Source organism: Notolabrus celidotus, chromosome 1 (genome assembly GCF_009762535.1).
Source record: "Notolabrus celidotus isolate fNotCel1 chromosome 1, fNotCel1.pri, whole genome shotgun sequence".
Taxonomy (NCBI): domain Eukaryota; kingdom Metazoa; phylum Chordata; class Actinopteri; order Labriformes; family Labridae; genus Notolabrus; species Notolabrus celidotus.
Genome location: NC_048272.1, coordinates 2,165,932 through 2,193,190, shown reverse-complemented (window position 1 = coordinate 2,193,190; position 27,259 = coordinate 2,165,932). Strand labels below are relative to the sequence as shown.

The 27,259-nt window shown below is 38.2% G+C and overlaps 2 protein-coding genes and 1 non-coding gene across 5 annotated transcripts in view; 1 reads left to right on the top strand and 2 right to left on the bottom strand.

The window, feature by feature from the left end:
* Nucleotides 1–12,277, bottom strand: part of LOC117819612 (sortilin-like) — a 39,292-nt gene extending 27,015 nt beyond the window's left edge. Inside the window, exon 1 of the mRNA XM_034693072.1 lies at nt 11,944–12,277. Coding sequence (XP_034548963.1) covers nt 11,944–12,180 — 237 coding nt within the window. The 5' untranslated portion in view covers nt 12,181–12,277. The remainder of the gene's footprint in view (nt 1–11,943) is intronic.
* Nucleotides 12,278–16,752: 4,475 nt separating this feature from the next.
* Nucleotides 16,753–23,729, bottom strand: psma5 (proteasome 20S subunit alpha 5). 3 transcript variants are annotated; one of them, XM_034694611.1, is made up of 10 exons: nt 23,617–23,729; nt 23,284–23,335; nt 21,618–21,684; nt 19,731–19,857; nt 18,544–18,611; nt 18,344–18,451; nt 18,171–18,229; nt 17,982–18,084; nt 17,216–17,302; nt 16,753–17,075 (listed from the first exon to the last, which is right to left on the bottom strand). In XM_034694611.1, the coding sequence occupies exons 2-10, from the start codon at nt 23,310–23,312 to the stop codon at nt 16,998–17,000; spliced, it is 726 nt and encodes a 241-aa protein (XP_034550502.1). In that variant the 5' UTR covers nt 23,313–23,335; nt 23,617–23,729; the 3' UTR covers nt 16,753–16,997. The 3 variants fall into 3 exon arrangements, with proteins under 3 accessions (XP_034550502.1, XP_034550519.1, XP_034550511.1); XM_034694628.1 differs by having other exon boundaries at nt 23,284–23,376; nt 23,617–23,703; XM_034694620.1 differs by having other exon boundaries at nt 23,582–23,624.
* A 1,628-nt stretch (nt 23,730–25,357) lies between these two features.
* Nucleotides 25,358–25,429, top strand: trnae-uuc. The gene has a single exon. It is a non-coding gene; the product is annotated as a tRNA-Glu (tRNA).
* Nucleotides 25,430–27,259: the final 1,830 nt, after the last annotated feature.

Below are 27,259 nucleotides of genomic sequence, written 5' to 3'. Positions count from 1 at the left end.
CTGGCCGCTTTCAGGTCACTTTGGCAAGTCCTAGTGTCACTACAAGTGAAAAGGTGGTAAGTGGTTTCCTGCCTTGGATCACACAATAAACGTTTCCGCCAGTTGCTAGTAGAGCTGCAATGAATTTAACCAGCCGAGTGTTTTTTTTTTTTTTACATCTGGTTCTCTGAAACTCTTGGCTGGGCAGACGCTGACATGACCGGCTACAGCTCAGTGAGACTGAAACCCAAACAATCAACACCTGTATTACGTAGATGGACTGTTATAGCAAAGGTTGAGTCAATAACTCAAGAGTGATAACGTAGGATCATGTAGCAGGAGAAGAAAGGAAATGTTACAGGATACTCTGTCCTGCTATGAGATGAGGAAAACAGAAGGTAAGAAGGAGGCAGTGAAGGGAGAGAAAAGACTAGCTTATTAGTCAGCAAAAACTTAAGAGATAAAAGTCTGAGCCGTCAGGATGTGGCCTCACAAACCAGACATGACCTCATGCTGTATTAGGGGTTGCATTCAAGGGTTGATGTAACCTCTGAATTGAGAAAAGGCTCCTCTGACCTCCATCTGATCTGACATTCAGCATGTGTTCAGTACTTTTAACTTTTTACAGTGAACAGCAATGTTGCAGCTGTACATATACAGAGACACACACTATATACTCTTACATGACTCAGTTACATACTGCTGCTGGGAGGCAGCACAGTGAAGTTCTCTCTCAGAGGTCAGATGCCAACACAATGAGCTCATTATTCGCTCTGTTCTGGGCTTTAACCTTTCTGCTACAGCCATGTTTACACAGAAAACTTCAGAGGAGGAGGTCAGGCTCTGATCTAACACATGAAGCTCTGTAAAGTCAGTCTCTGATGCTGGGCTTAAAAGTATTTATTTGCGATCAAGATGTAAGCTGGGTCAGGTTGATATTTGTTTCATTTTCAGAGCTGGAGGGAAAAAGAAAACCAAAGTGAACATTTTTCTATTTTTCAGTTTAGTAAAGTCTACAATAAGTTTGAAAGGAGTGAAAATACATGCCTCACAATTTAAGTCTGGACTCAAATGGCAAGTTGTTGAAATAAATTGGTCAAAAACAAAAATATTTTGATGCTTGTTGGTTAATAATCTAGCTCAATGCTGCTGATTTAGTGCCAATACATACCAATGTTCAAAGTACCTTCAAGGGCATATTCACCATGTTTGATATGGAAGTCAAAACTAGCATGGATTATACAGCTGAGGCCAAAATTATTAGCCCCCCCCCTTGTGAAATCAGATAAAACCCTTGATTTCCCCATGAAAATGAGCATTAAAAACAAGTGTTTATAGTTTATTTATTTCCACAATAACAAAGTCAAAATGTTCACTATGTTTGATTTGGATATTTTATTGATGCACTGAATTGAAACAAGAAAAGGTAAAAATGACACATCCAAAATTATTAGCCCCCCGGGCCATAAGTATGCAATAGTGCACCCTCTCTGAGCCACACCTGACAGCAACCTCTTCAACTAGTTCTTTACAAGGTTGGCACATGTCTCTTCAGGGATTTTGGCCCATTCTTCCAATGCAAACTGTTCCAACTGGTCCAAAGTACATGGTTTCTGAGCATGGACATTCACTTTGAGCACCCACCACAGATTCTCAACAGGATTGAGATCTGGGCTCTGCACAGGCCACTCCAGGACCTTGGTTTAGGTGTCCTTTAAGAACAGTTGGACCAGTTTTGAAGTTTGCTTTGGGTCATTGTCTTGTTGGAAGACCCAGCGCTGACCTAAGCCTAGACGAAGAGCAGATTTCTTCATAAGGTCCCTCAAAGTGTCAACATAACTTTCTTTTTTCATGATGCCATTCACCCGAACAAGGCTCCCTGTGCCTGAGGCTGCAAAACAGCCCCACAGTACAATGCTCCCTCCACCATGTTTAATTCTGAGAACAGTGTTCTAAGGGTTGAAGGACTCTCCCTTTCTTGGCCAAACATAATCAACATCCATGTGCCCAAACAGTTCAATCAGATCAAAGGATGGACTTCCAAAACTCATCTGTACCTTTCAAATGTTCATGGGCACACTTCAGACTGACTCTGATGTGCCGCTCTTTGAGTAAAGGGGTTCTTCTAGGATGACTGTCCTGAAGCCCACTATGATGAAGATCCCTCACAACTGTGTTCCTTCAAACATCAACTCCAGAGGAGGTCAGGTCAGCAACAATCACCTTGGCAGATGTCCTGGGCCTCTTGTTGATATCTTCAACTACTTTCCTCTCCAAGTTCTTGAAATCTTGTGTTTTCTACCACGCCTAGGTTTGTTTCTAACAGAGATTGTCTCCTTGTACTTTGCAATGATGCAACTTACAGCTTTTCTAGACACTGTAAACCACCTGGAAATGACAGTATAGCCTTCCTTCTTATTATGAGCCTCCATTATCCTCTTTCTGAGCTGAAGACTGATTTACATTGTCTTTTGTCTTTTGCATTGGTTAGTAAGAGTAGTCTCTCTCAATAACATGTTCAAGTGCCCTGTTTGGAGTCCCTGAAGTAAATCTCAATGCTGTTTGAATGCTCAGGTTTTGTTAGGACACCAGCTGACTGCACAGTTATCAGGCCCCTCTCCTTTGGAATCATCTACCAGTCAGGGTCCGGGAGGCAGACACCCTCTCCACTTTTAAGAGTAGGCTTAAAACTTTCCTTTTTGATAAAGCTTATAGTTAGAGCTGGATCAGGCTCGGACCAGCTTTTGTCATGCTGCTATAGGCCTAGACTGCCGGGGGAACTGGCACACTGACACACTGGGATCCTAGCTCACTCCCTTCCCCCCAACCCCTTCATCACTTACTTTAACTCTGCCTGTCCCATTAAAGTTACTAACCATAGACCTTTCTGGAGTCCCTGAGCTCCATTGTCTCGTAGGTCCCTCTGAGCTGCCGTAGACGTCCTCCTGCTGCAGACGATCTGGACTCCAGCTGATACGGACGTTCTGGACTCCAGCGGCAACAGCTTCTACTACTCGTCTCATCACTATCACCTCTCTCTCTTACTCCCCTCTATCTGTCTTTCCAGACCCAACTCGGTCGAGGCATGATGGCTGTCTAACATGAGTCTGGTCCTGCCTGAGGTTTCTGCCTGTTAAAGGAAGTTTTTCCTCACCACTGTAACTAGCTAAATACTGCGATGTGCAATGCTCATGATGGATTAAGGTGGGGTCAGACTGAGTCTTACCCTGTCTTGAAGTTGGGTCTCTGTTCATAATTTGACATAGAGTGGTCTAGACTGTCGTGGAATTTTCATAGTCTTATATATGTATGTAAGAATGTTTAACTATTGTATTCTTTCAGTCTAAATGTCATGTTTAGAGTAACTTGTTTCCTATGTCGTCTGTGACGGGCGAGATAGTGTCAGGGTAGTAGTCAAGGTCTCTCCCCCTGCTCCCGTCTTTATCTATGTGTTATGGCCGACTTACTGTCTCCAGAACTAGAGCACAGGTCTTCTTCCCTACTTGTTGTGTTCCTATTGTCCAAACATGGTTATCTAACTTTAGTGTCGTCTTCAGAGGGAATAAATACCATGCCAAGGGTTTTGTCTGGCAGAACTGACTTGGCATTGCACTGCACTCTCCTGCCTGTGTACTGTTATGTTATTTCTCCTTGATCAAGTTCTGCATAAACTATTTCAACGTAAGCCGTCCGAGTCTCCTGAGTCTTCTGTGTCCAGTGTCCAGTTTGCTGCTGAATTCCATCACATAGACCTCCTATGTTTGTAAAAGCGTCTTGAGATAACGTTTGTTGTGATTTGGCGCTATACAAATAAAGATTGATGGATTGATTGATTAAAAGCAAAAAATCACATGGGGGCTAATACTTTTGACCACCCCATTTTTCACTATATTTGATATAAAGCTACCCTAAAAAATGTATTTCAATGTCTTAAAGGTGACATATCATGCAAAATGGACTTTTTAATGGTTCTCTACCTGAAATATGTGTCCCTGGCATGTCTACAAACCCCCCGAGAATGAAAAAAATCCATTCCGCCCCTGTTTTGATTTCTACACCTTTCTGTAAATGTGTGCTGAAACGAGCCGTTTCAGACTTCCGTGTTTTTGTTACGTAACAACAATATCCGGTCTGTCACGGAGTCAGAGCTCGGAGCTTGTTCAGCCCATAGACTGTATAAAATAATACTGAATCCCTCCTCCGTTTTTCATTACCTGCACAAATGTGTGCTAACAAGGAGCTTAGGAGGGAGGCATGCTAGTTGTAGGCTGTCTTAATAAACACAAAGGTCGGTTTTACTCCCCACGTCTGCAGATTTGAAGATCTAGTGGATGATTTTTATTTGTCATGGATAAGTGCTAGCGCTAATTAGCATAGCCACATAGCTATATGTTCATAGCTGTAGCTGTAGCTGTAGCTGTAGCTGTGTACCAAGACACACGTCGACATACTGACAAATAAAACAACAAGAAACACTAAATCTGTGACCAATCCTTCATAAAGGTCCTGCTGCCTTTCTGGCAGAGGTCGGTTTTACTCCCCACGTCTGCAGATTTGAAGATCTAGTGGATGATTTTTATTTATCATGTATAAGTGCTAGCGCTAGTTAGCATAGCCACAAAGCTACATGTTCGTAGCTGTGTACCAAGACACACGTCGACATACTGATAAATAAAACGACAAGAAACACTAAATCTGTGACCAATCCTTCAGAAAGGTCCTGCTACAGGCGCCTCTCCGTCAGGATCAGATTCTGGATCAGATTCAGAGGGTTGAAGTAACGCGATCTCTGAGCAGCCGTGTATATTCAGCCAACATGTAAACATTAGATCAACGTGCTGGACAGCCGAGGCACATCCACTTCCGGAGGGGGCGTGGTCAGAGAGAAAACAGAGTGTTCTGATGAGGAATGAAGAAGATGACTTTTCAGGCATGCCAAAATCTGATTTCAAAGTGTTTTTTTGAGCATAAACTTTAAAGACATGTTTTGGGGACCTCTTAGACCAATATATATTGATGAAAAAAGCGTGATATGTCCCCTTTAAATATACCAAAGCTACTAAAGAACACTGGTGAATGTTTGCTTATATCAAGTTTTATCAATGATGCAAACATTGGGAAGAATTTAAGGAAAATGTTCCAGAATTCCTGGGGGGCTGATAATTTTGACCTCAAGTGTAAATGCAGTCAATGGAAATACAAACACTTAACGAGTATTATACCAACTGAGGAAGCTGAGTTTTTCCAACTAGTTTGAAAATGATATGACCACAATTGTATGGTTTTGTCTTACTGCATAGATTCTAAAGGATTTGTTGAATTCAAGAGAGGAGACCTCCATCAATTACAGCAAGACTCTTACTTTTCTTTTAAAATTTGAAAATGCATTCCTTTGATTTATTTTGGTAAGTTACACTCAACTATTACATGTTCCAGGATGCATTTTGAAAAAGCAGTTTCTGTTCACTCTTGGGCATCTTTCGTGGAAATGAAGACTTATTATCCAGCCAGTGACATCATCAGTAACATCCTTCACATTCATCATTCAGGATGCCTAAGTACATTTTTTTAGCATGACTTTGTTGCCATTTTGAAATACAGGCTTTATGAATATTAGACATCCCAGCTAGTCTTTTTATCTGATGGTCCAGCAGTTACATATGTCACATGACAAAGCAGGTAGCTGGAAGAAGAAGAGATTTTGCAGCTTGGCCAAGCTGTGTTCCAGAGATACAGAAGACCTTGCCAACAACTGCAGGACTCTTGTACCTAACTTTGACAGATGGAGGTTAGGTTTTAAGTCAGTGAAATTTCCTTTCAGTTGTACCCACATTTTTCCTCTCGCACCACCATGTGATTCTCATTTGTGGGTTTCATAAAATGACCTTAACTGGATGGATAACAAGGAATGTGGTCGCAATGTTTCAGTTCCTGTCGGAATGAAATTTGACGACTTCAGTGACTCCTAAAAAAACTGTTCATATTCCAGTTCTTTGCAAATATCTGTTAGACAGAAATACACATCCAACATGTAAAACATCGATAAGCTTGGCGCTAATACTGCTAAGCTAACATGTTAAAGGGATATTACAGTTTTTTTGAAGTGGGGTCGTATGAGTTACAGTACACTATTGCTCCTGTTAGCCACAATGAGTGTCGGTGAGCTCTTCCCCTTTAATGAGAAAATTCCCAGAGGACCGGCAGGTAAGCTAGGCTACAATTCTCTGCAGACGGGGCCTCCTATTTCATGTGATTTCACTAAAGTTGAGAAAATATGGTCCATGAACTCATTACGGTGCAAATGCATGAACCAGTAGAAAAAATTGGAGCTCTTCAGTTTGCCGTCAGAAACCCCCTTTGTTTTGTTTTGGCACTATTTTCAGACGCACCTCGCAGACCGGTGTTCTTCCGCTGCATGAGCACGGATACACGCCGATCAGCTGTTTGGATCAACAAGCACGTAGCATTTTTAGCAGTAAACACTTTTAGGAACAAAAACTACAAACTGCAGAAATGAGTGATTCTGACAGCGATGATGACATGCCGTTTACTGTGGACACAAGAGGATCCTTCTATGAACCAGAGTTTACAGAGGAAGAACTCCAGATGCAGACCCAACGTACCAACGAAGAAGAAGAGAGGGGAGAAAGTTCTGTGCTAACGAGTGAGCAGGAGAGATCCCACGTTACCTGGTGGTGCCGGTGTGTAAACTGTGAGCCCATGCCAACGAACCCAGAGAGCTTCTGCTGTCAGGAGAGGGACTTAGTGACAACAATACTTCAGGACCTTTCTGAATCAGAGGATACCAGCGGCTCACATACGGCTCCGGTCTGCAACACTCATCATCCAGAGTTTGCTTGTTTGAACAGCCGGGATAAAGACAGGTACGTCCCATCTTTTAAATGTGCAGAAAAGTGAGTTTAATTCACTCTAAAGACCGATACAGCTACTTGATCCTGCTACGTGCTTGTTGATCCAAACAGCTGATCGGCGTGTATCCGTGCTCATGCAGCGGAAGAACACCGGTCTGAGAGGTGCGCCTGACAATAGTGCCAAAACAAAACAACCCCCTGTTTCTGACGGCAAACTGAAGAGCTCCAATTGTTTCTACTGGTGCATGCATTTGCACCATGATGAGTGCCTGGACCATATTTTCTCAACTTTAGTGAAATGACATGAAATAGGCGGCTCCATCTGCAGAGAATTGTAGCCTAGCTTACCTGCCGGTCCTCTGGGAATTTTCTCATTAAAGGGGAAGAGCTCACCGGCACTCATTGTGGCTAACAGGAGCAATAGTGTACTGTAACTCATACGACCCCACTTAAAAAAAAACTGAAATATCCCTTTAATGCTAGTAACCATTGTACCTGCTAACATCAGCATGTTAGAATTGTCTCTGTAAGCAGGTTAGCAAGAGGAAGTTGGCATTTAGCTAATGTTACTGATATGGCTAACTACAGTCCCATTGTCACTTAGTTTGTTTACTAATTGAATTTTCTAACATTTTAAAGACCATTAAAGTGATTCATCATGAAAGTCATTGGCTGTCCTTTAGATACAGTCCTCATTTAATCTGCAGTGTTGGAGAAAAGAGCACCAGCATGTCCTTACATTTTAAGTTCTGCAATTTGTAATTCATTTTTGTTATAAGTGCATGACAGGTAATGTTACTGTTATTATTGAAAGTTCTTAATTTTTTGCACATTAATCAAGTGATAGTCATAGCAGAGTGTGAGTGCAAATTGTAGGGACACACAATAAATACAAATACTTAATTTCTCCAGCCACTTTGACTACAAACGGGTATAAAATTCAAGTACAAGTCTACCACCAAGTCCACAAGTACGTCTTTATTTTCACTCACTGTTTTGATCTCACTGGACACCCTGTATATAAACAAATCCATAACTCTTTTTCTGTCACCCTCCTCCCTCTCTCTCTCCCTCTCTCTCTCTCTCTCTCTCTCTCTCTCTCTCTCTCTCTCTCTCTCTCTCTCTCTCTCTCTCTCTCTCTATGTCTCTCTCTCTCTCTCTCTCCATGTTTTCTTGCTGCTCACACAGCTGGCTGTAACCCAGTTGCGCTTTCACCCTGAAAACAGAACATGTTTTTTCTCTACGTTTTTTTGGCAGGAGTGGTAAGAGGACAGGTTAGAGTAAGGACGAAAAGAGAAGAAACAGTCAGCTGCTTTGTAAACCACACAGAGTTTTCTGAATAACTCTTATTCAAAAATAAAATAAAAAGCGGATTAAGAAAAAAAGGGAAAGATGCAAAAATTTGGGAAGGCCAACAAACACTTCCTGTGTAGTCTGTCAGGCCTAGAAGTGCAGAGGCAGGATGAATACGCTAATTTACACAGCAAAACAGGAAATATAGAGCATATACTGCTGCTCTAAATGCTCACACAACCTTGTCTGATTTGGCCCTGCAGCTCTGATAACAGAAACCTCAGACCTCAGAGTCCCCACTGGTGCTCAGATCAAGTCCAGCAGAAAAATCGTGGAGAATGTTTGTTGAGGAAGAAAAGGCCCAGAGGACAGAGGAGGAGTCTGCTCTCTTTAAGCACGCCAAATCATTTTCATGCTCAAAAAGTCTGCTCCAGGTGTCTGAGCCTCTCAAATGATGTAACATCCACTTAACTGTCAGTCTCCCTCTCATATACACAAGCACACACACAAACACACAAATACAACAGGAAGATTGTCCTGTGGAGCTCTGAAGCTCACTGCTTTCCTTAAACATTCCTCTGGACATCTGGTGGCTTTTGTTGTGCTTCCTCTTAAAACATGTTCAGTACTAAAATAACACAAGGTGTTCTTTGGTCTGTGGTTATGTAATATCACTGGTAAGATTAAAAAGGATCTCATTTGATCTGGACCACAGGAACAGAAACACAGAGAGCTGTTCCTCTGTGAGGCGGTTTTTAAGCTGTACGGACAGCAGCATCAACAATTGAGCTCCATCTGGCTCATCTCACTGTAACCTAACTGAATAAGTCACTTAATATATATTTAGATACATTCAACCAGCGCTTACCCAAAAACAATCACTCCTTGAATACGATTCTACATTAGTTGCAATAACTTACCTTATCTATTTATCAGATAGAAGTGTACATAGTGTGTATACATCTGTAATAGTTTCCATATTTTATTTCGTTTTACTTTATTTTATTTTATTTCATTCTATTCTATTCTATTCTATTCTATTCTATTTTATTTTATTCTATTTTATTTTATTTTACTTAGTTGTATTCTGTTTTATTTTATTCTATTTTATTCTATTTTATTCTATTTTATTCTATTCTATTTAATTCTATTTAATTCAATTCTATTCTATTATTTTTATTTTATTTTATTTTATTTCATTCTATTCTATTTTATTCTATTCTATTTTATTTTATTCTATTTAATTCGATTATATTCTATTATTTTTTATTTTATTCTATTCTATTCTATTTTATTCTATTTTATTTTATTCTATTTTATTCTATTCTATTCTATTCTATTTTTTTCTATTCTATTCTATTCTATTCTATTTTATTCTATTCTATTTTATTTTATTCTATTTTATTCTATTCTATTCTATTCTATTTTATTTTTATTTTATTTTATTCTATTTTATTTTATTTTATTCTATTTTATTTTATTCTATTTTATTTTATTTTATTTTATTCTATTTTATATTTGTCATTGCTATTATTATTGTTATTACATAATTTTAACTATGTTAGTACATTGTTGTATTCCCCTGTCCCATGTTGTAAGCTGCTGTAACGAAAGAATTTCACCCAATGGGGGACCAATAAAGTATATCTTATCTTATCTTATCTTATCTTAGTTGAGATTTATAAAATAGAAAAGAACAGATAATAAGTAGTCATCATGCTCATCATCAGAAAATGTAACATTAGGCCCTGGGAAACTGCTTTCTGACAATTCTTAAAACAGCATGATAAATTGAAAAACTGAATCTCAATACTTTACAATAAATCATAATTTTAAACTCTTATGACAAGGTTTACTGATTGTTCTATTAGGAATTCCTTTAACTATACAGCAAATAAAACAGAACTCAAACTACCATCAACTAGTTGTTAATAATTGTTAGGAAAAAAAAGATTAATAAAAACATTTCCATTTGATTTCAGAGGATACAGGAGAGCAAGACTGAACCAACTGGGGAAGAAGGCCAGCTCAGTCCTTGACCCTGTGGAGGAGGTGACTGACAGGAGAATTATGGCCAAGCTGTCGTCTCTGATGGACATTTTTTTATTTTTTTTCTATATATATTCTTGTTGAAATTCTTGTTCTGTACACCTTTTTGTTTGCTGCTGTAACTCCATGAATTTCCCCGTTGTGGGACGAATAAAGGAGTGTCTTATCTTATCTTATTTTATCTTATCTCATCATGTCTATAGTTTTCTGACATATCTAAAAAAAATATCATAATTTCACAGTAAATAATAGAAAGAAAGAAAGAAATAAATAAAGAAAGAAAGAAAGAAAACAACTTTTTGCATAAGGGAAACTAATAAAATGAATTAGTTTTAGGTTCCCTTATGCAAAAAGTTGTATCTTATCTTATCTTATCTTATCTTATCTTATCATGTCTATAGTTTTCTAACAGATCTTAAAAAAAACATAATTTCACTGTAAATATTAGAAAGAAACAAAAAAAAGAAAGAAAGAAAGAAAGAAAGAAAGAAAACAACTTTTTGCAAAAGGGAAACTAATAAAATGAATTAGTTTTAGGTTCCCTTATGCAAACAAATGTTTTGCATAAGTATCTTATCTTATCTTATCTTATCTTATCTCATCATGTCTATAGTTTTCTGACATATCTTTAAAAAAAACATAATTTCACTGTGAATATCAGAAAGAAAGAAAGAAAGAAAGAAAGAAAGAAAGAAAGAAAGAAAGAAAGAAAGAAAACAACTTTTTGCATAATTGAAACTAATAAAAATAATTAGTTGAGGTCCCTTATGCAAAAAGTTTGTATCTATATCATTATCTTATCTATATCATGTACTATAGTTTTCTGGCACCAGTATCTTAAAAAAAACATAATTTCACATGTAAATATTAGAAAGAAACAAAAAAAAAAGAAAGAAAAGAAAGAAAGAAACCAACTTTTTGCACAAAGGGAAACTAATAGAATGAATTAGTTTTAGGATTTCCCTTACTGACAAAAAGTGTTTTGCATTAGTATCTTATCTTATCTTATCTTATCTTATCATGTCTATAGTTTTCTGACATATCTTTAAAAATAAACATAATTTCACTGTAAATATCAGAAAGAAAGAAAGAAAGAAAGAAAGAAAGAAAGAAAGAAAGAAAGAAAGAAAACAACTTTTTGCATAAGGGAAAAATAATAAAATGAATTAGTTTTAGGTTGTATAAGTATCTTATCTTATCTTATCTTATCTTATCTTATCATGTCTATAGTTTTCTAACATATCTTTAAAAAAAATCATAATTTTAATGTAAATATTAGAAAGAAAGAAAGAAAGAAAGAAAGAAAGAAAGAAAGAAAGAAAGAAATCAACGTTTTTGCATAAGGGAACCTAAAACTAATTAATTTTTTTTTATTTTCCCATTATTAGACTAACCACTTGAGCCAATAATGAAATAGTTGGGGGTTAAATTATAAACGACTCAGTTTGGGAGACTAGGATTTAGATTTAATTTGTGTTGATCTAATCATGGACTTCTGCAGGATTAATTTCTCATCTCATTCCCATAACAGTGCTTTGTTACATTAGAAAAGTCCATTGATCCAAGAGGCTGATCTGTTAAGAGTGTGTTGAAGTTGTTTACAGTGTGCACATTAAGAGCAGCTTCCATGTGCTGAGTGACCACAGAGACAGTGAAGTAGCTGATGTGTGAGTGAAGTCAAATTGTTGCTCGGAGAGTAAGCTCTTTTTATTGTGAAATGCTTCAATGAGGATAAAAATAAATCACTTACAGAATGAGTGTTGTTTTGCAGAGTCGACTCTACTCCAGTCAGATCCGTGCATGTCTGTTCATTCAGCCCTGTGCTGCGTTTCCAAAGCTCCGACTTCTCCGAACCTTGTCGCTCCACATCCCTGCCTAACTCCCTCTGCAGCCTGCTCACGTCTGACAGCGTTTCTCCCGAGGGTACATCTGTGCCCACTGCACGCGACAAACCACACAGCGCCAAGATCCAATACACGACGATCATGTTTACAAAGAAGATTGACTAACTTTGTACCCAGCAAGAAACTCTTCTGTCCCAACGGTGGCTCCCCACCATGCCCCCCTCATCACAAATGCATCTTCACCTACAGCCCATCCACCGCGGCAGCTGATTGGTCACCACCGTCAACCACCAGAATAACCTACAATCTCATTGGACGGGGGGAATCTGCCTCGAGTGAGATGTCAAATGTGTTCTGGTGTTTAAGCGCCCCATGGTGGAAAGGCCGCGCAAAGCCAGGGAGACTTGATTCTTTGTAGAGGAGTTATTCTCTGAAATTGTTAATGATTCCAAGAAACAATAACAAAACCAGAACAAACATTTTGGAGACGCTCTTTTTTTCCCCCCAGAAAGCAAATAGTTTACAGTTAACATGGGGAATGCGCTCATTTATCACGAGACAATCTTTTTTTATTATTATAATGGTTCATAACCCTGAAAGACCAAGACCCACAATGATTGAAACAGACAGTAAAAGCATACTATAAAAGAAAGGAAATGAAGAGTTCATTTGCAAAACAGATAAATCCATTTTTATAACATTTCAAGAAACATATTGTTCTTCTACTTTCTTATGTTGAAATGCTGAGTCAGCGGTTTCAACATATTGTTCTTCTACTTTATACTTATTATGTTGAAATGCTGAGTCAGCGGTTTGATCCTTTTTCTGATAGCTATTACGGTTATCGCACAGTGTCAGCATATCTAGACCCTAATTTCCCCATGAAACCCATTCTTAATCAACTGTCACACAGCAGTTACACAGCTGGTCCTATCACCATGGCAACAGTTAATGACAGTTGAAGACAAAGCTGACTGAGATGACCTCATCAGTGCTGACTGACACAAAGACACGCAGACAAAGACCACTTCTACTTTTCCCACTCCTTCCACTTTTTCCACTCCTTCCAATCTTTCCACTTCTTCCACTTGTACTTTTTCCACTCCTTCCACTCCTTCCACTTCTAATTTTTCCACTCCTTCCACTTCTTCAACTTCTGTTTTTCACTCATCTACGTTTTCCACTCCTTCTACTTTTTCCACTTCTTCTACTTTTTCCACTCCTTCCACTTCTTCAACTTCTGTTTTCCACTCATCTACTTTTTCCACTCCTTCGACTTCTACTTTTTCCACTCCTTCTACTTTTTCCACTCCTTCCACTTCTTCAACTTCTGTTTTCCACTCATCTACATTTTCCACTCCTTCTACTTGTTCCACTTCTTCTACTTTTTCCGCTTCTTCTTCTTCAAATTACTACTACTTCACGTGTTCAGGTTTAAACAGCTCTCAGCTTGTCAGCATTTCAGCTTGCTTTAGAAATCACATTTCTAGTCTTTTGAAGCAGATCTCTCAGAAGTTAGTTCAAATTCTCGATATAGTCATTTGCTTAGTCAAAGCCAACCATCTCTGTGGTTGATATACCAAAACTGATTAGAAAAAATTTTTTGAAACATTTTTTCAAAAAGTGAGTCAACTGTTTTTACAAATGAACTCTTCAAATGCATCTGTTGAGCTCAAAAAATATATGAAAGGTTAATGATACATACAATTTGCTAATCAGACTCTGGTGTAAGAAAAAAATTATATTTTGTACTATATAAATGTGTACAATATAATATATTCTTAAAGAACATGAAGGATTTCAATAACATTTGATACAAAAAACAAATGAGGAAATACATTAATTTAATGTTTCTGTTTTATCAGCTGATTCTCTGATCTTTTTTTTTTTTTTTTTTACCTATCTTATTTTATTATTATTGTATTTTACTTATTGAAACTTCTTCTTAACTGTACTTATGTCTGGGTTGCTGTAACAACTGAATTCCCATGGCTCAACTTGCTGCTTATAAGAGAGTGACATACTGCTTGCTGGACAAACTGGACCAATATCTGCTCATATGGGGCCCTTACACAACTTGGCTGTCTACTTCTGCAATTTAAGAGGTTAATCTAATAGCTAGATTTAAAATGTGCAAAGGATGGATGTATATTCAGTATTTGGGAAACAGTGTGTGGTTCTGTTTTTTGTTTACTTGTCATTTCTTATATGTTTGTTTAACGGTGTCTTTGTTTGTTCCCCAATTCCAATTTGCTTTATTGGCATGAACAAAGAGATGTTATTGCCAAAGCACATACATTCATACAATGCATTATATATATTCACAACACACTACACTCACCATATATACATTAATCACACACCATATTCATTACATATTATATTCATCACATACATATATTACATATTCTACATGCATTAATGAACAATTACCCATACAGCATATCTCAATGTCCTCACTTGATGCGGTATGCTCATAAAACCTTCACCTAAAATCAGATATTATGGGATGGTGCGTCCCTCAGGCTGTGACAGGCAGACACATATTTAGCAGCCAGAGGAGCTGCTGACCCTTCCCCCAGGAGAACTGACACTTTCTCTTCTGGGGTTCATGTTGGGAAGTTTGGTACCATTTTAGTAATGTCCCTGTAGTGGGAATCTCTTAGTAAAGAGAACTTGCTGCAGTGGAGGAGGAAGTGCATCTCTGTCTCTATGTCCTCTATGTCCCCCTGTAGAGCAGTGAGCACATAGACGCTCCTCTCTGGGCACAGCCATGTCTGCCTGTGTCTCCCTGTCTCTACAGCCAGCTGGTGGTCACTCAGCCTGTATTTGGGTCAGGATACGTCTTTGTTGTGTATCTCTGACACTGCACAGATATTCAGATCATTTATAATCACGGTTTAGGGTCAAATAATAATTCATTCTACTTTGGGTCTTTGTTTGGTTTCTCCAGTGTTCTAAATACAGATCTTTGGAGTGCTTCATGATGAGTTTCATTTGGTTGTGTTTTGGATCAGTGCTGACTGGAGTCTGGCTGATTAACTTCCTCACCAGCTGACTAAGGGGACAGTTTTCAGGGTTCAGTTCTTGGGTTTTTAGTGCTTTATATTGAAGTGAGTCTTTTGGGCTTGAATTTAGATGGGTCCAAAATTTGATGGCCCGTTTCTGAATGTTTAACAGTAATGGGAAAAGTCCCAGTTCTGCTCTTTGCCTTTGTCAACATACTATGTCTATGTTACACATGGGAGTATATGTTCATGTTTGATGGAGTCTTTTTATTTCTTGTCTGAAAATCAATAACAACTGTTGAACATTTAAAAAAAAAAGACAATGTCTATTCCAGGAGAATTCATGAGCTTAAACCACTGTACTCAATCAATCAATCAATCAATCAATCAGTCTTTATTTGTATAGCACCAAATCACAACAAACGCTATCTCAGGACGCTTTTACAAACATAGGAGGTCTAGACCACTCTATGTCAAATTATGAACAGAGACCCAACTTCAAGACAGGGTAAGACTCAGTCTGACCCCACCTTAATCCATCATGAGCATTGCACATCACAGTATTTAGCTAGTTACAGCAGTGAGGAAAAACTTCCTTTAACAGGCAGAAACCTCCAGCAGGACCAGACTCATGTTAGACAGCCATCATGCCTCGACTGAGTTGGGTCTTGAAAGACAGATAGAGGGGAGTAAGAGAGAGAGGTGATAGTGATGAGACGAGTAGTAGAGGCTGTTGCCGCTGGAGTCCAGTACATCCGTATCAGCTGGAGTCCAGAACGTCCGCAGCAGGAGGACGTCTACGGCAGCTCAGAGGGACCTACGAGACAAGGGAGCTCAGGGACTCCAGAAAGGTCTATGGTTAGTACCTTTAATGGGACAGGCAGAGTTAAAGTAAGTGATGAAGGGGTTGGGGGGAAGGGGGTGAGCTAGGATCCAAGTGTGTCAGTGCACCAGTTCCCCCGGCAGTCTAGGCCTATAGCAGCATAACAAAAGCTGGTCCGAGCCTGATCCAGCTCTAACTATAAGCTTTATCAAAAAGGAAAGTTTTAAGCCTACTCTTAAAAGTGGAGAGGGTGTCTGCCTCCCGGACCCTGACTGGTAGATGATTCCAAAGGAGAGGGGCCTGATAACTGAAGGTTCTACCTCCCATACTACTTTAGAGATTTTAGGTACAACTAGCAAGCCTGGCATGTTGGGAGCGTAGAGTTCTAGAGGGGTAATAGGGCACTATGAGCTCTTCAAGATATGAGGGTGTCCTGATTTTTAAGGGCTTTGTAGGTTGAAAGAAGGATTTTAAATTCTATTCTATATTTTATTGGGAGCCAGTGAAGAGAAGCTAACACTGGAGAGATGTGCTCTCTCTTCCTAGTACTTGTCAATACTCGAGCTGCTGCGTTTTGAACTAGCTGAAGAGTCTTTAGAGACTTATTGGGGCAGCCTGATAAGAGGGAGTTACAGTAATCTAACCTGGAGGTCACAAATGCATGGACTAGTTTTTCTGCGTCACTCTGAGATAGGAAGTGTCTAATTTTAGAAATATTGCGCAAGTGAAAATAGGCTGACCTTGAGATTTGCTGAATTTGGGAGTTGAAGGATACTCAAAATAATGAGAGCACAGGAAAAAACAACAAATGACAAAGAGACCACTTTGTGAATACAACAGTTTTAATTGTACTGATTCGTAACAAAAAATACCCCCCCACCCACCCCTACCGTTTTCCTGCTACTCAGTTGTAAGTGCTGGTCAGACTCCTGTACAAAGATGTACAGTTACTGAGAGACACAGAAGTAAATTAGCACAATACAAAGAGACAGCTCTTATGCAATCCAAAAAACTGGGACTGCAGCGAGGACAATGTGCTGATGGAAAGTTGTGTTGTGTTGTGACATTCTGCCCAGGTGAATCTTCCTTGTCCAGAACTCCAACAGAAGACTTTCAAATCGTTTCTGCTTTAGATGTCCTTGATTACATCCTCCAGCTCCTCTTTGGAATACATGTGGAAGGTCTTTCCGGGCTCTACTGTCGCCAGCTGCAGATGGGACGCAAGATTCAGATGTTTAGAGTTTTTTGTGTTTCACAATCTAAACCACAGAGTTTATTCAGGTTCAGTAAAACATTTTCACAGATTTATCCAAGCTTCAAGAAGCGGGGGAGTAATTTGAAGCAAACCTCGATGTTGGTGGCGTTGAGCTTCTCCTCCATCACCTGCTTTAGGATGGTGAGAGATGACTTGATGGCGTCTTTTAATGTCATGGACTGTCAGTTACCCAGGGAGAGAATGACAAGCAAAAGAAATACAACTCTCAGTCCAGGTGATTTGCATACATTAGACCAGGGGTTCCCAAGTTGTGGGTCGGGACCCCCTGGAGGGCCGTGAGATGTCTTCCAGAATGATTTGGCTTTTTTAAGTTATCTAAAAATAGCACATTTTACCCATTATAGTAAAAAATAGACAAAATAGAAGCTAAACTTGAAATAAAACCTTGAAAATAGAAAATGTAATGAGTTTTCTGCTTTTCTTTGTTGTCTGATGTCTCCTAAGTTTAGTGTTAGTGAACAGTTAATTATCAAAAGCATCAGTAGCAGCAGGTTAATTCAGAACGGCACAGGAAACACAGACACATGCTCATATAGGTAGGGTCATTTTCTGCAGACCAGCTAAATGAAGCCACATTAGATCACTTTGAGGGACAGTGGGGGTCACAAGTCTTTGGCACCTATATTTTGGGGGTCATGGGCAGAAAAGTTTGGGATCCCCTGCATTAGATGACTTATGGTGGTATGGGTTGAGAAATATCTAACTTTTTTTAATGTTATTTTAGTTTTTGGAAAACCATTCAACAAATATAACTACATACAGCATCATTACAGCATGACAGCATATGGCTTTGCTCATTTTTCCCCCCTGTTTAATATAAACACCCAGGGTTGATACCTTGTGGTAGACCTCTTGCAGAGAGCTCTGCGCTCCCTCAGATGCTGAGCCGATGGCCCGAGCGTCACACTGCACAAAAGTTCCTGATGGGTCCATGTGGTACCTGCATTCACAAACCAACACAGTAATGATGTCAGAATATGCTTTAGAATAACAAACAATGTGCATAAATAGTGATTCTCTACTTACAATTGAGGTCCTTTTTCATCAACTCCTCCAAACAGAAGTGCCACACCAAATGGTCGACTCTATATGGATGACAGCGGGGAAGAACAGAGCAAAGAAAGAACAATGAGAGTTCTACCTTGGGGAACTGACTTGAAACAGCTAAACTTTCAGCACAGAGAGAAGGAGTCACTGACCATGGCACCGGGATCAGCATCTTCCTCTCCGAACTGCAGTGCCAGGTTGGACACAGCCTGAGTCACGCTCTCCACTGTCATGGTCTCATTGTAGGTGAACCAGTGGTTCTAAAGGGGGGGGGAATATACACTGGTTAAATCATACTAAAATATATAAGGTCAGTGAACAGCTTATGTTACTGTGTCGCCAGAATTCATACCTGTGTTTCCACTCTTGCTTTGTCAATAAGAGTCTTGGCATCAGCTATCAAGCCACTCATGGCGCAACCTTAAAAGGAAGGAAGAAAGTAAATTTAGAACATGCTGGTCTTACAGATGCTGCGGCCAAAAAGGACAATCGGCTCAACCATTCCATGTTTGAGGAAGGAAGGAAGGAAGGATAAAAATAAATATAACAAGATGTAATAGGATAGGATTAAATGAATCATCCTATAAACAACAACATGATCAAGTTGAGTCCTCATTATGTGTGATGCTTGTAGACTTGGGATGCCTTCATGTGTAGCAATAATGTTTTGGTATCAGCTCTGGTTCTTCTAGAACGCCAAGTTTCGGCCGAAGTCACCAGCAACAGAATTTTACCTGATGGCTTCCTCTGAGTCTCCTCTTGTTCAAAGGAACCAAAACAATCTCAAAAGGCGGTTTTCGACCGCAGGAACTTCGCACCCGGAACTACGTGTGTTTCGACCGGAGGAACCATGGTCTACATTTAGATCAGGGGTAGATAATCTCCCCCCATGAAAAGCCCCTGCCTTACCCCTGGGGGGTAGTACTTTTCAAAGGTCCTGGGACTTTCGGTTGAACGTAACAGAGTTTGTGGAGTTTACACAGTTGATGAAACACAGAGGGAGTTCCTGGGAATGCATACTAGGTTAGTTTTTTGTTAAGATTTTTCAAAATTGTATTTAATATCATGTTTTTTCTCCATAAGTCACTGGCCTGATTTGCACAATCTACCCGGGACTTCAGCCCGTGGTCGAAACGCAGACGACAATGGGGGCACAGGAACCTTTTAGTTCAGGGGAAAGTAGTTCGAGGGGCTAAAAGACCCTGGAACCCTTGGTTGAAATGCACCTAAAGGCGATTTCTGTCAGTATTTGAAAGTGGGTCTATTTCTCAATAAGTGTTTATGTTTTCATGCACAAAATATCCTTTCTGTGTTTTAGTTGTTTCTTTCTTTTTGGCATACATCTTTAATGTTCATTAAATTTAATAATATTAATGCAAATAAAGGTTAAATGAACAACTGCTTGTGAACCCAATCCGACCAATCCTCTACTTTATTATTTCAAAAGGCCGGCAAACTAAAAGGTCCCATACATTCAAGCACTAATCCTTAATCTGTATGAAAAGCTGAGGTTCAGTTCTTGTTTTGCTTTCCACTTACCGATGTGACTGTCGATCTCCACAATCTTTTCAATGCTGTTCGGCTCCATCAGTGGAGAGGTGATCCTCTTCTCCACTGCCAGACACACCCCCTCTGAGGTCTGGATACCAATGGCTGTGGAGCCCAACTGGAGATGCATAGACAAATCAAAAAGGGGAAGAAAAAAAATCAGCTTACAATTTTGAAGTTAGGTTTTAAATATGACACAGGTGAGCACTATTATCCAATTCAAGTGATTCAGCATGCAAGATTTTTGCCCCTATTTGCGACAGGTGTCATCAGGCTCAGGCCAGCCATGGTCATGTGTTCTGGTCTTGCTTGGCTTTAGATTCCTACTGGTAGAATATTTTTAATGTACTATCGAAAGTAACTGGAAAATCAGTTGAATCAAATGCTATGATGGCAGTGTTCAGTGTGACTCCACCTACAGCACTTTCATGGCCTTCGTCACTCTTTTAGCCAGATGCTTAATATTGCTTAAATGGAAATCCCCCACACCCCCTTCCCATATAGTGTGGTTAAAGGACATTCTTCACTTTGTGAAGCTGGAGAGAATCAGACACTTAGCGAGAGGCTCCCTGAGGGAACTTCACAGGATGTGGGACTCGTTCTTTAAGTATCTGCAGGAGCTGGACCTCTCTGAGATCCCTGATTAGTTACCTTTTTGGCAAATTTTCAAAAGTGATGTTGAGGGCGGCAGACTGACCAATAACAATTTATTTATTTTGAATTGTTTTTATTTTTGATTTAATTTTTGTATTTATCTATTTACTTAATTATTCATCTCAAATTGATCGCACATTTTTTGTATCTGTTCTAAATGTACCTTAAAAGGGATAATTTTCAAGTTTTTCATACTCTTATCAACATGGGAGTGGACAAATATGCTTGCTTTATGCAAATGCATGTTTATTATTATTATTGCAGCAATCAAAAACAATGATAAATACTGTCCAGAACAATCACCACACAACATCAGAGTTACTGCATGCTCAAAAGATATGCTGAAAGGGCATTTTGACCTGAATGTAACATTACTTAGTAACACTACTTTAAGATGAGATTTATTTTGGTCTAAGTATTTGTATCATTGAGTTGAAATACTTCTATTTCATATATTGCACTGCCTCTTTAAGGTTGCTCAGGGTGATGTGGTTTTGAGTTGAAGTGAGGGTGTCACATGTGTTCGATGTGCTGTTGTCCTATATTGAGGAAGAGTCATTGAAGGCATCACGACCGCACAGCAGAAGTTGTCCCGTGCTCTTTCTTCCCCACAGCCCTTAATCATAATTAATGAAGTTTCTAGTTAACGCTGTTGAAGTTTAACAGCTCCAAAGAGATTAAACAAGTCACGGCGTTACACTACCACCATGTAATATCCAGCTAACTAAGCAGCTCAAGCATCACAACAACAGACGCATTGTCCATGCGTCTCCGTCACACGGACAGTAAATGCAGATAACTTTGGTCTTGTCCAGAGAAACATCTGGTAGTGCTTTAAAGCTGAACCTGCCATTCAAAACCCCCTCTTTATTCATTTCTTCTTGTCATCCACAATGTTATGTTACTGCTCCTGATCTCCCAAACTACGGGGCGAGCTGAGGGTCATACACAGAATGTGTGCGCATTAATTGCGCATCAAATAAATTAGTGGCGTTAAGGAGAATTTGAGTTAACGTTTTATTATCGTGTCAATTTCAACAGCCCTACTTTATTCATATTGATTTGTATCCGCTTCTCTATCATTTAAATTTTAACATATGTACTATTATTGTTGTTGTGTGTCACTGTCTGTGTGCTGTCATGGTTTTGTGTTGTTTGCATTTGACAAAATGTCAATAAACATATCTGTGAAAAAAATAAAATGATTCAGCATGCAAGACTCACCTTTATAGCCTCTATGGCATATTCAACCTGGAACAATCTTCCTTCAGGAGAGAATGTGTTTACACCTCTAAAAAAAAGACAAATGGAACAATGATGATCATTTATAGGTGTTAGAGATTGACTGCAGATGTAAATTAGCTTTAAGCTAACTCTGGTACAATGCATCAAATTGTGACATTTATGTTAGATATTGTACAGTTTCCTTTGTGCCCACCACCATCAGACAGCCACAGACTGCACCATGCTGACCACTGACCCCCCCCCCCCCCCCATGAAGATCATATATCACAGATCCACACCATCCCTGCTCTGTCTGTCCCACTCCATCATCTCATCCTGAACTGACTCTCTTGACTGCTGCTGGCATTATAACGCATAATATACTGTATTATAATTATCTTTGCCATATTATATTATGTTACATTATTATTGTAACTCATAGGTGTCGACCTGCCCCCCCATCCAGGACTTGTACCGGTCCCTGGTCAGGAAACGGGCCGGCGCTACAGATCACTGTGCGCCAAAACAACCCGCCATAAGAACAGTTTCTTCCCCCAGGCTGTCACTCTGATGAACACTAAACCATAACAGTGTCATACCTGTTGGATAAATACTCTCTGTAAATATACAATGCAACAATTCTCCAAGCAGAATTCCATATTCCTATTTATTGTATTATTTAACTACTATTTTTTTTAATGTAAAAACTACCTCTGCTACTCACCACTGCACTATATCATATTATTTTAGCCTGTACATATTAGTCATGCCTATTTGTTGTTCTTTTGTATTTATAGCTGATGTTATTGTTATTATATTTTTATTTGTAGGTCTTATTCTTATGCCTTGTACAAAGAGAGCACAGTTTACCAAAGTCAAATTCCTTGTGTGTTCAAGCATACCTGGCCAATAAAGCTGATTCTGATTCTTCTATAACTCACGGTCATATTACATACCCATATTTATTTTTTATTTATTGCTCAATCTGTCATTACCAACTATAATCACACCATGTCAACCTGTCACTACTGAATTTTTTTTTAATACTGCCTGTAATTACTGCTATTTAATCAAAATTCCATTGTAACATTGTATATATCTAAATAGTATTTACTTATTGAAACTTCTTCTTGATTGTACTTATGTCTGGGTTGCTGTAACAACTGGATTTCCCCTCTGGAGGATCAATAAAGTAATATCTTATCTTATCTTATCTTTACAAATAAATTGAATTAAAAAAAAAGATATATTTAGCATTATGTTAGGGTTAGGGTTGTAAGTGTGGAGAGTGATCACTGTTTCTTAGAAGAATCTGAAAAAAATGTCTACTCAGAATAGTGGACACATGAAAAGCACATTTTATTCTGACTTGTGTTTGCTCTCAGTTAATTAAAGTTAATGGGAAAAAAAAGAGATATCGAAAGTGAAAGCAAACTAACTTGTTGCGAAGTGTCTTACTGTAAGCTAACTACCTGCAACAAACAGCAACAGAGCTATCATACAGTTTGGAATTAAAGACACCAGCAGATTTCACCAAGAACTTCGATGTGAAAAACTGCCTGTGCATCCAACTACAACACACAACAGCTCTCTTTAAGTTTCCTCGTCCCCACTACATGAATTAGCAGCGCTCAACAAATGACAAAGCAGTTTGTGATGTACCCACCTGTCATATTCTGATCTTGTCAAAAACATCTTTCAATCTTTAAACACAGGACCTGCAGAAAGAGAAGATATGCTTGTAAATCACTCCTTGGACCTTGAAAAAGCAGATATAGCAGTAATGAAAAGTTAAGTATAACACCGGGTGATTAGCTAGCCTGTGTTAGCAGCGATGCTGAGCAAGCATGCTAGCTAAGTGGCGCGGTGAATTCCCTGAAATCACGGTCTGAAAAAGCTCATAGGAGTCTAACATTAATTAAATAACATTCAATTAATATTAAACATAACATATACTGCTACACCTGTCTGAGAAATGACACTTGCAGGACTCATTTACCTCCAGCCAAAGACCCTTGAATGAGTTCGCTTGTTTCAGGGGAAGCGTCTTGGGTGTAACATCTAAAACCGCCGGTTGTAAACAAACGGGACACAAAGTTCCGCATGTGGAGAGAATTCAATATTTGCCTTACTAAGTGATAAAAATGTAAATATCAATTCAGGAACGTGAATAATTTTAGCTTTCAGTGTGGTGCAAAGTTTTTGAATCAAATCTTGTAGAATTGTGATGATTTTATTTACATTAGCTCTCAGAAATGATGTGATAATGTCAACAATAAAAAATATGTCACTGAATGAAAAACCTGAACACTTGTTTCAAAAAAAACTTGAAAGCATGGAAATTCAATTCAATTCAATTCAATTCAATTCAAATTCAATTAAAAAAACTTTATTTGTCCCTGGGGGATAATTTAAGGCACGTATGAGCAGCATTGAATACAAAAACCTTATCTATTTATCAGATAGTGTGAACATATCTGTAATAGTTGCCGTATTTTATTTTATTTGTAATCTATTTTATTTTATTTTATTTTATTTCACTTCATTTTATTTTATTTTATTATTTTTTATTATTATTCTTTATTTTATTTCATTTCATTTCATTTCATTTTATTTCATTTCATTTTATTTTATTCTATTCTATTTTATTCTATTTTATTTTATTTTATTTTATTATATTATATTTTCCCCTTGTCATTGCTATTATTATTGAAGATTGCAGAATCAGAAGCAGAATCAGAATCAGCTTTTTTGGCCAGGTATGCTTGAACACACAAGGAATTTGATTTGGTAAACTGTGCTCTCTTTGTACAAGGCATAAGAATAAGACCTACAAATAAAAATATAATAACAATAACATCAGCTATAAATACAAAAACAACAACAAATAGGCATGACTAATATGTACAGGCTAAAATAACATGATAATAGTGCAGTGGTGAGTAGCAGAGGTAGTTTTACATTTAAAAAAATAGTAGTTAAATAATAAAATAAATAGGAATATGGAATTCTGCTTGGAGAATTGTTGCATTGTATATTTACATGTATATTTACAGAGAGTATTGATCCAACTAACATAGTTAAAAATATAATAACAATAATAATAGCAATGATAAAGGTAAAATATAATAAAATAAAATAAAATATGGCAACTATTACAAATGTATACACACTATGTACACTTATATCTGATAAATAGATATAAGTGTACATATATCTGTAATAGTTGCCATGAGTAAGTAAAAGCTGACTAATGTCATCTAAAATTACACAAATAATAATGATCTCAAACATATCCTATTATTGACAGCACCGCCATTTAAATGTGTTGTTTTATAACTTAATTTTAGATATCTGATAATGAACAAGTGACTAGTACCAATTGGATAATAGAGGCTGTACCTGAAATTGTCATTTTCAAAAGTGAGAGTTAATTTTCATATTCCAGATTGTTAATTCTTGAACACTCAAGAATATCTTTGATGTGTTTATCTGAAATGTTCATTATATGATGAACTGAACTCCTATCTGTAGTCCAACAATTAAAATGTTAAAAATTTAAATTAGAAAGGCCTGTAATGCCACATGCTGTTCAGGGATTCAAAGATATCTTTAGGCTGATATCTGTGGCAGTCTATCTATTGCCACAATAAGAGATAAATGTCACATTACTTAATTAATTGAATGACAGCACATAAAATAGATTTGTATTTGCAGGTAATTCAATGGGGTGCATGCAGTCCCATATGGTCTAGCGGTTAGGATTCCTGGTTTTCACCCAGGCGGCCCGGGTTCGACTCCCGGTATGGGAACGCCCCTTTTGAGGCACCTGAGTCGCAGCAGCAAAGAGAGTAAAGTGCACATGCGCACTACTCTTGATAGTCTGCGCTCTAACCCTTGATTGAGGTGGAGTTAGACATCAGATATGAAGAGTGGCAGTGTTGTGAAACAGATTGCTTGTGGATTTCTTAATGACAAACATTTGTATCATAAAAACATGTCATGGACAAATAATACCTAATATATATTTCATATGCATAAATATGATCTTAACATGCTTTTTGAAGATCATGTCAACTTTTTAAATGCATACATTTATTTTAAGTATCCATTAATTACTTCAAGGATTCAAGGTTTTTTTATTGTCATTCCAATACAAGCTGTCGCATGATATGGGACAAAATTTCGTTTCTCAGGTCCCATATAAAGCCACAAAGAACACACAATTTAAAGGAAGACATTAGTAATTAATATAAAAATATAAATACAAATATAAATATTGTGCATGGACTGATTGAGTTATTTGTGTCATAGTGCAATTGAGTGTGCAAATGTACAATGTGCAAGTTTTGAGGTATACCGTTTTATTGTACTGTTCATAGTCAGAGTCTGTATGGCTGGAAGCGGCCGAGACTACAGAGCACCACCAGAGTTCAGCAGTCTTACAGCCTCAGGAAAGAAGCCGTTCCTCATTCTGGTGGTTCTGCTCTTGATGCTCCGCAGCCTCCTGTCTAAGGGGAGAGGAGCAAAAACAACGCCAAAACAACCCGCCATAAGAACAGTTTCTTCCCCCAGACTGTCACTCTGATGAACACTAAACCATAACAGTGTCATACCTGTTGGATCAATACTCTCTGTAAATATACAATGCAACAATTCTCCAAACAGAATTCACATACTTTATTTATTTTATTATTTAACTATCACCTACATATAATTTTTTAATGTAAAAACTACCTCTGCACTACTCACCACTGCACTATTATCATATTATTTTAGCCTGTACATATTAGCAATGCCTACTAATAATAATTATTATTATATTTTTATTTTTATTTTTATTTTTATTCTTGTACAAAGAGAGCACAGCTTACCAAGTCAAATTCCTTGTGTGTTCAAGCATACCTGGCCAATAAAGCTGATTCTGATTCTGATTTTAGGCCCCCTCCCCACTTGGGCCCTAGGTAGTAAGTCCCACTTTCTCCCTCACTACACCGCCCCTATGTATTCACTGATAATGCAGCAACGAGAACAAATTCAATGTTTAGTCCACTGAAAGGCACCAGAGAAGGCATTTTAAAATATTATATCTACAGGGGAATCCAGGGCGATCACCACCCCTGCACCCCTCTTAGTACACCACTGCTTGTCCGTCTCAGGACTGTTTTTGAATTCTGCATGTCATAGCAGGAACTCAGCCACCAGAGGTCCTCCTTCAGCTGAAAAAGGAAAGAAGTCATCAGACAAGTGGAAAGTGACTACAGAACACTTCACTCAACTCCTGGATTTTATGCTAAATAGCAAATAAAAGAAGTGAACTCCAAAACCTAAAGTGTTTGGAGGATTTAGATATGAAGAGAAATGTAGTTCATGTTGATGACTCTGGACAAAATAAACCTTGGAAAATTCAATGCTCGACCAGTTTAAAGATGCAGAAAGCAATGATTCAGACTCCAACCAAAGAAAAGCTCTGCATCTACATACAACATGGATAATCTAATATTAATATAATAGTATAAAACACAGGAGTATTGTTTGTAAAATACCCAAAATAACAGTCACAGTTTTAATCATTGTTTGTCACATTTTCTGTCATTGACTTCTGTCAGAGTTAATATTTTACAGTAAAAGCAGCATGGCAT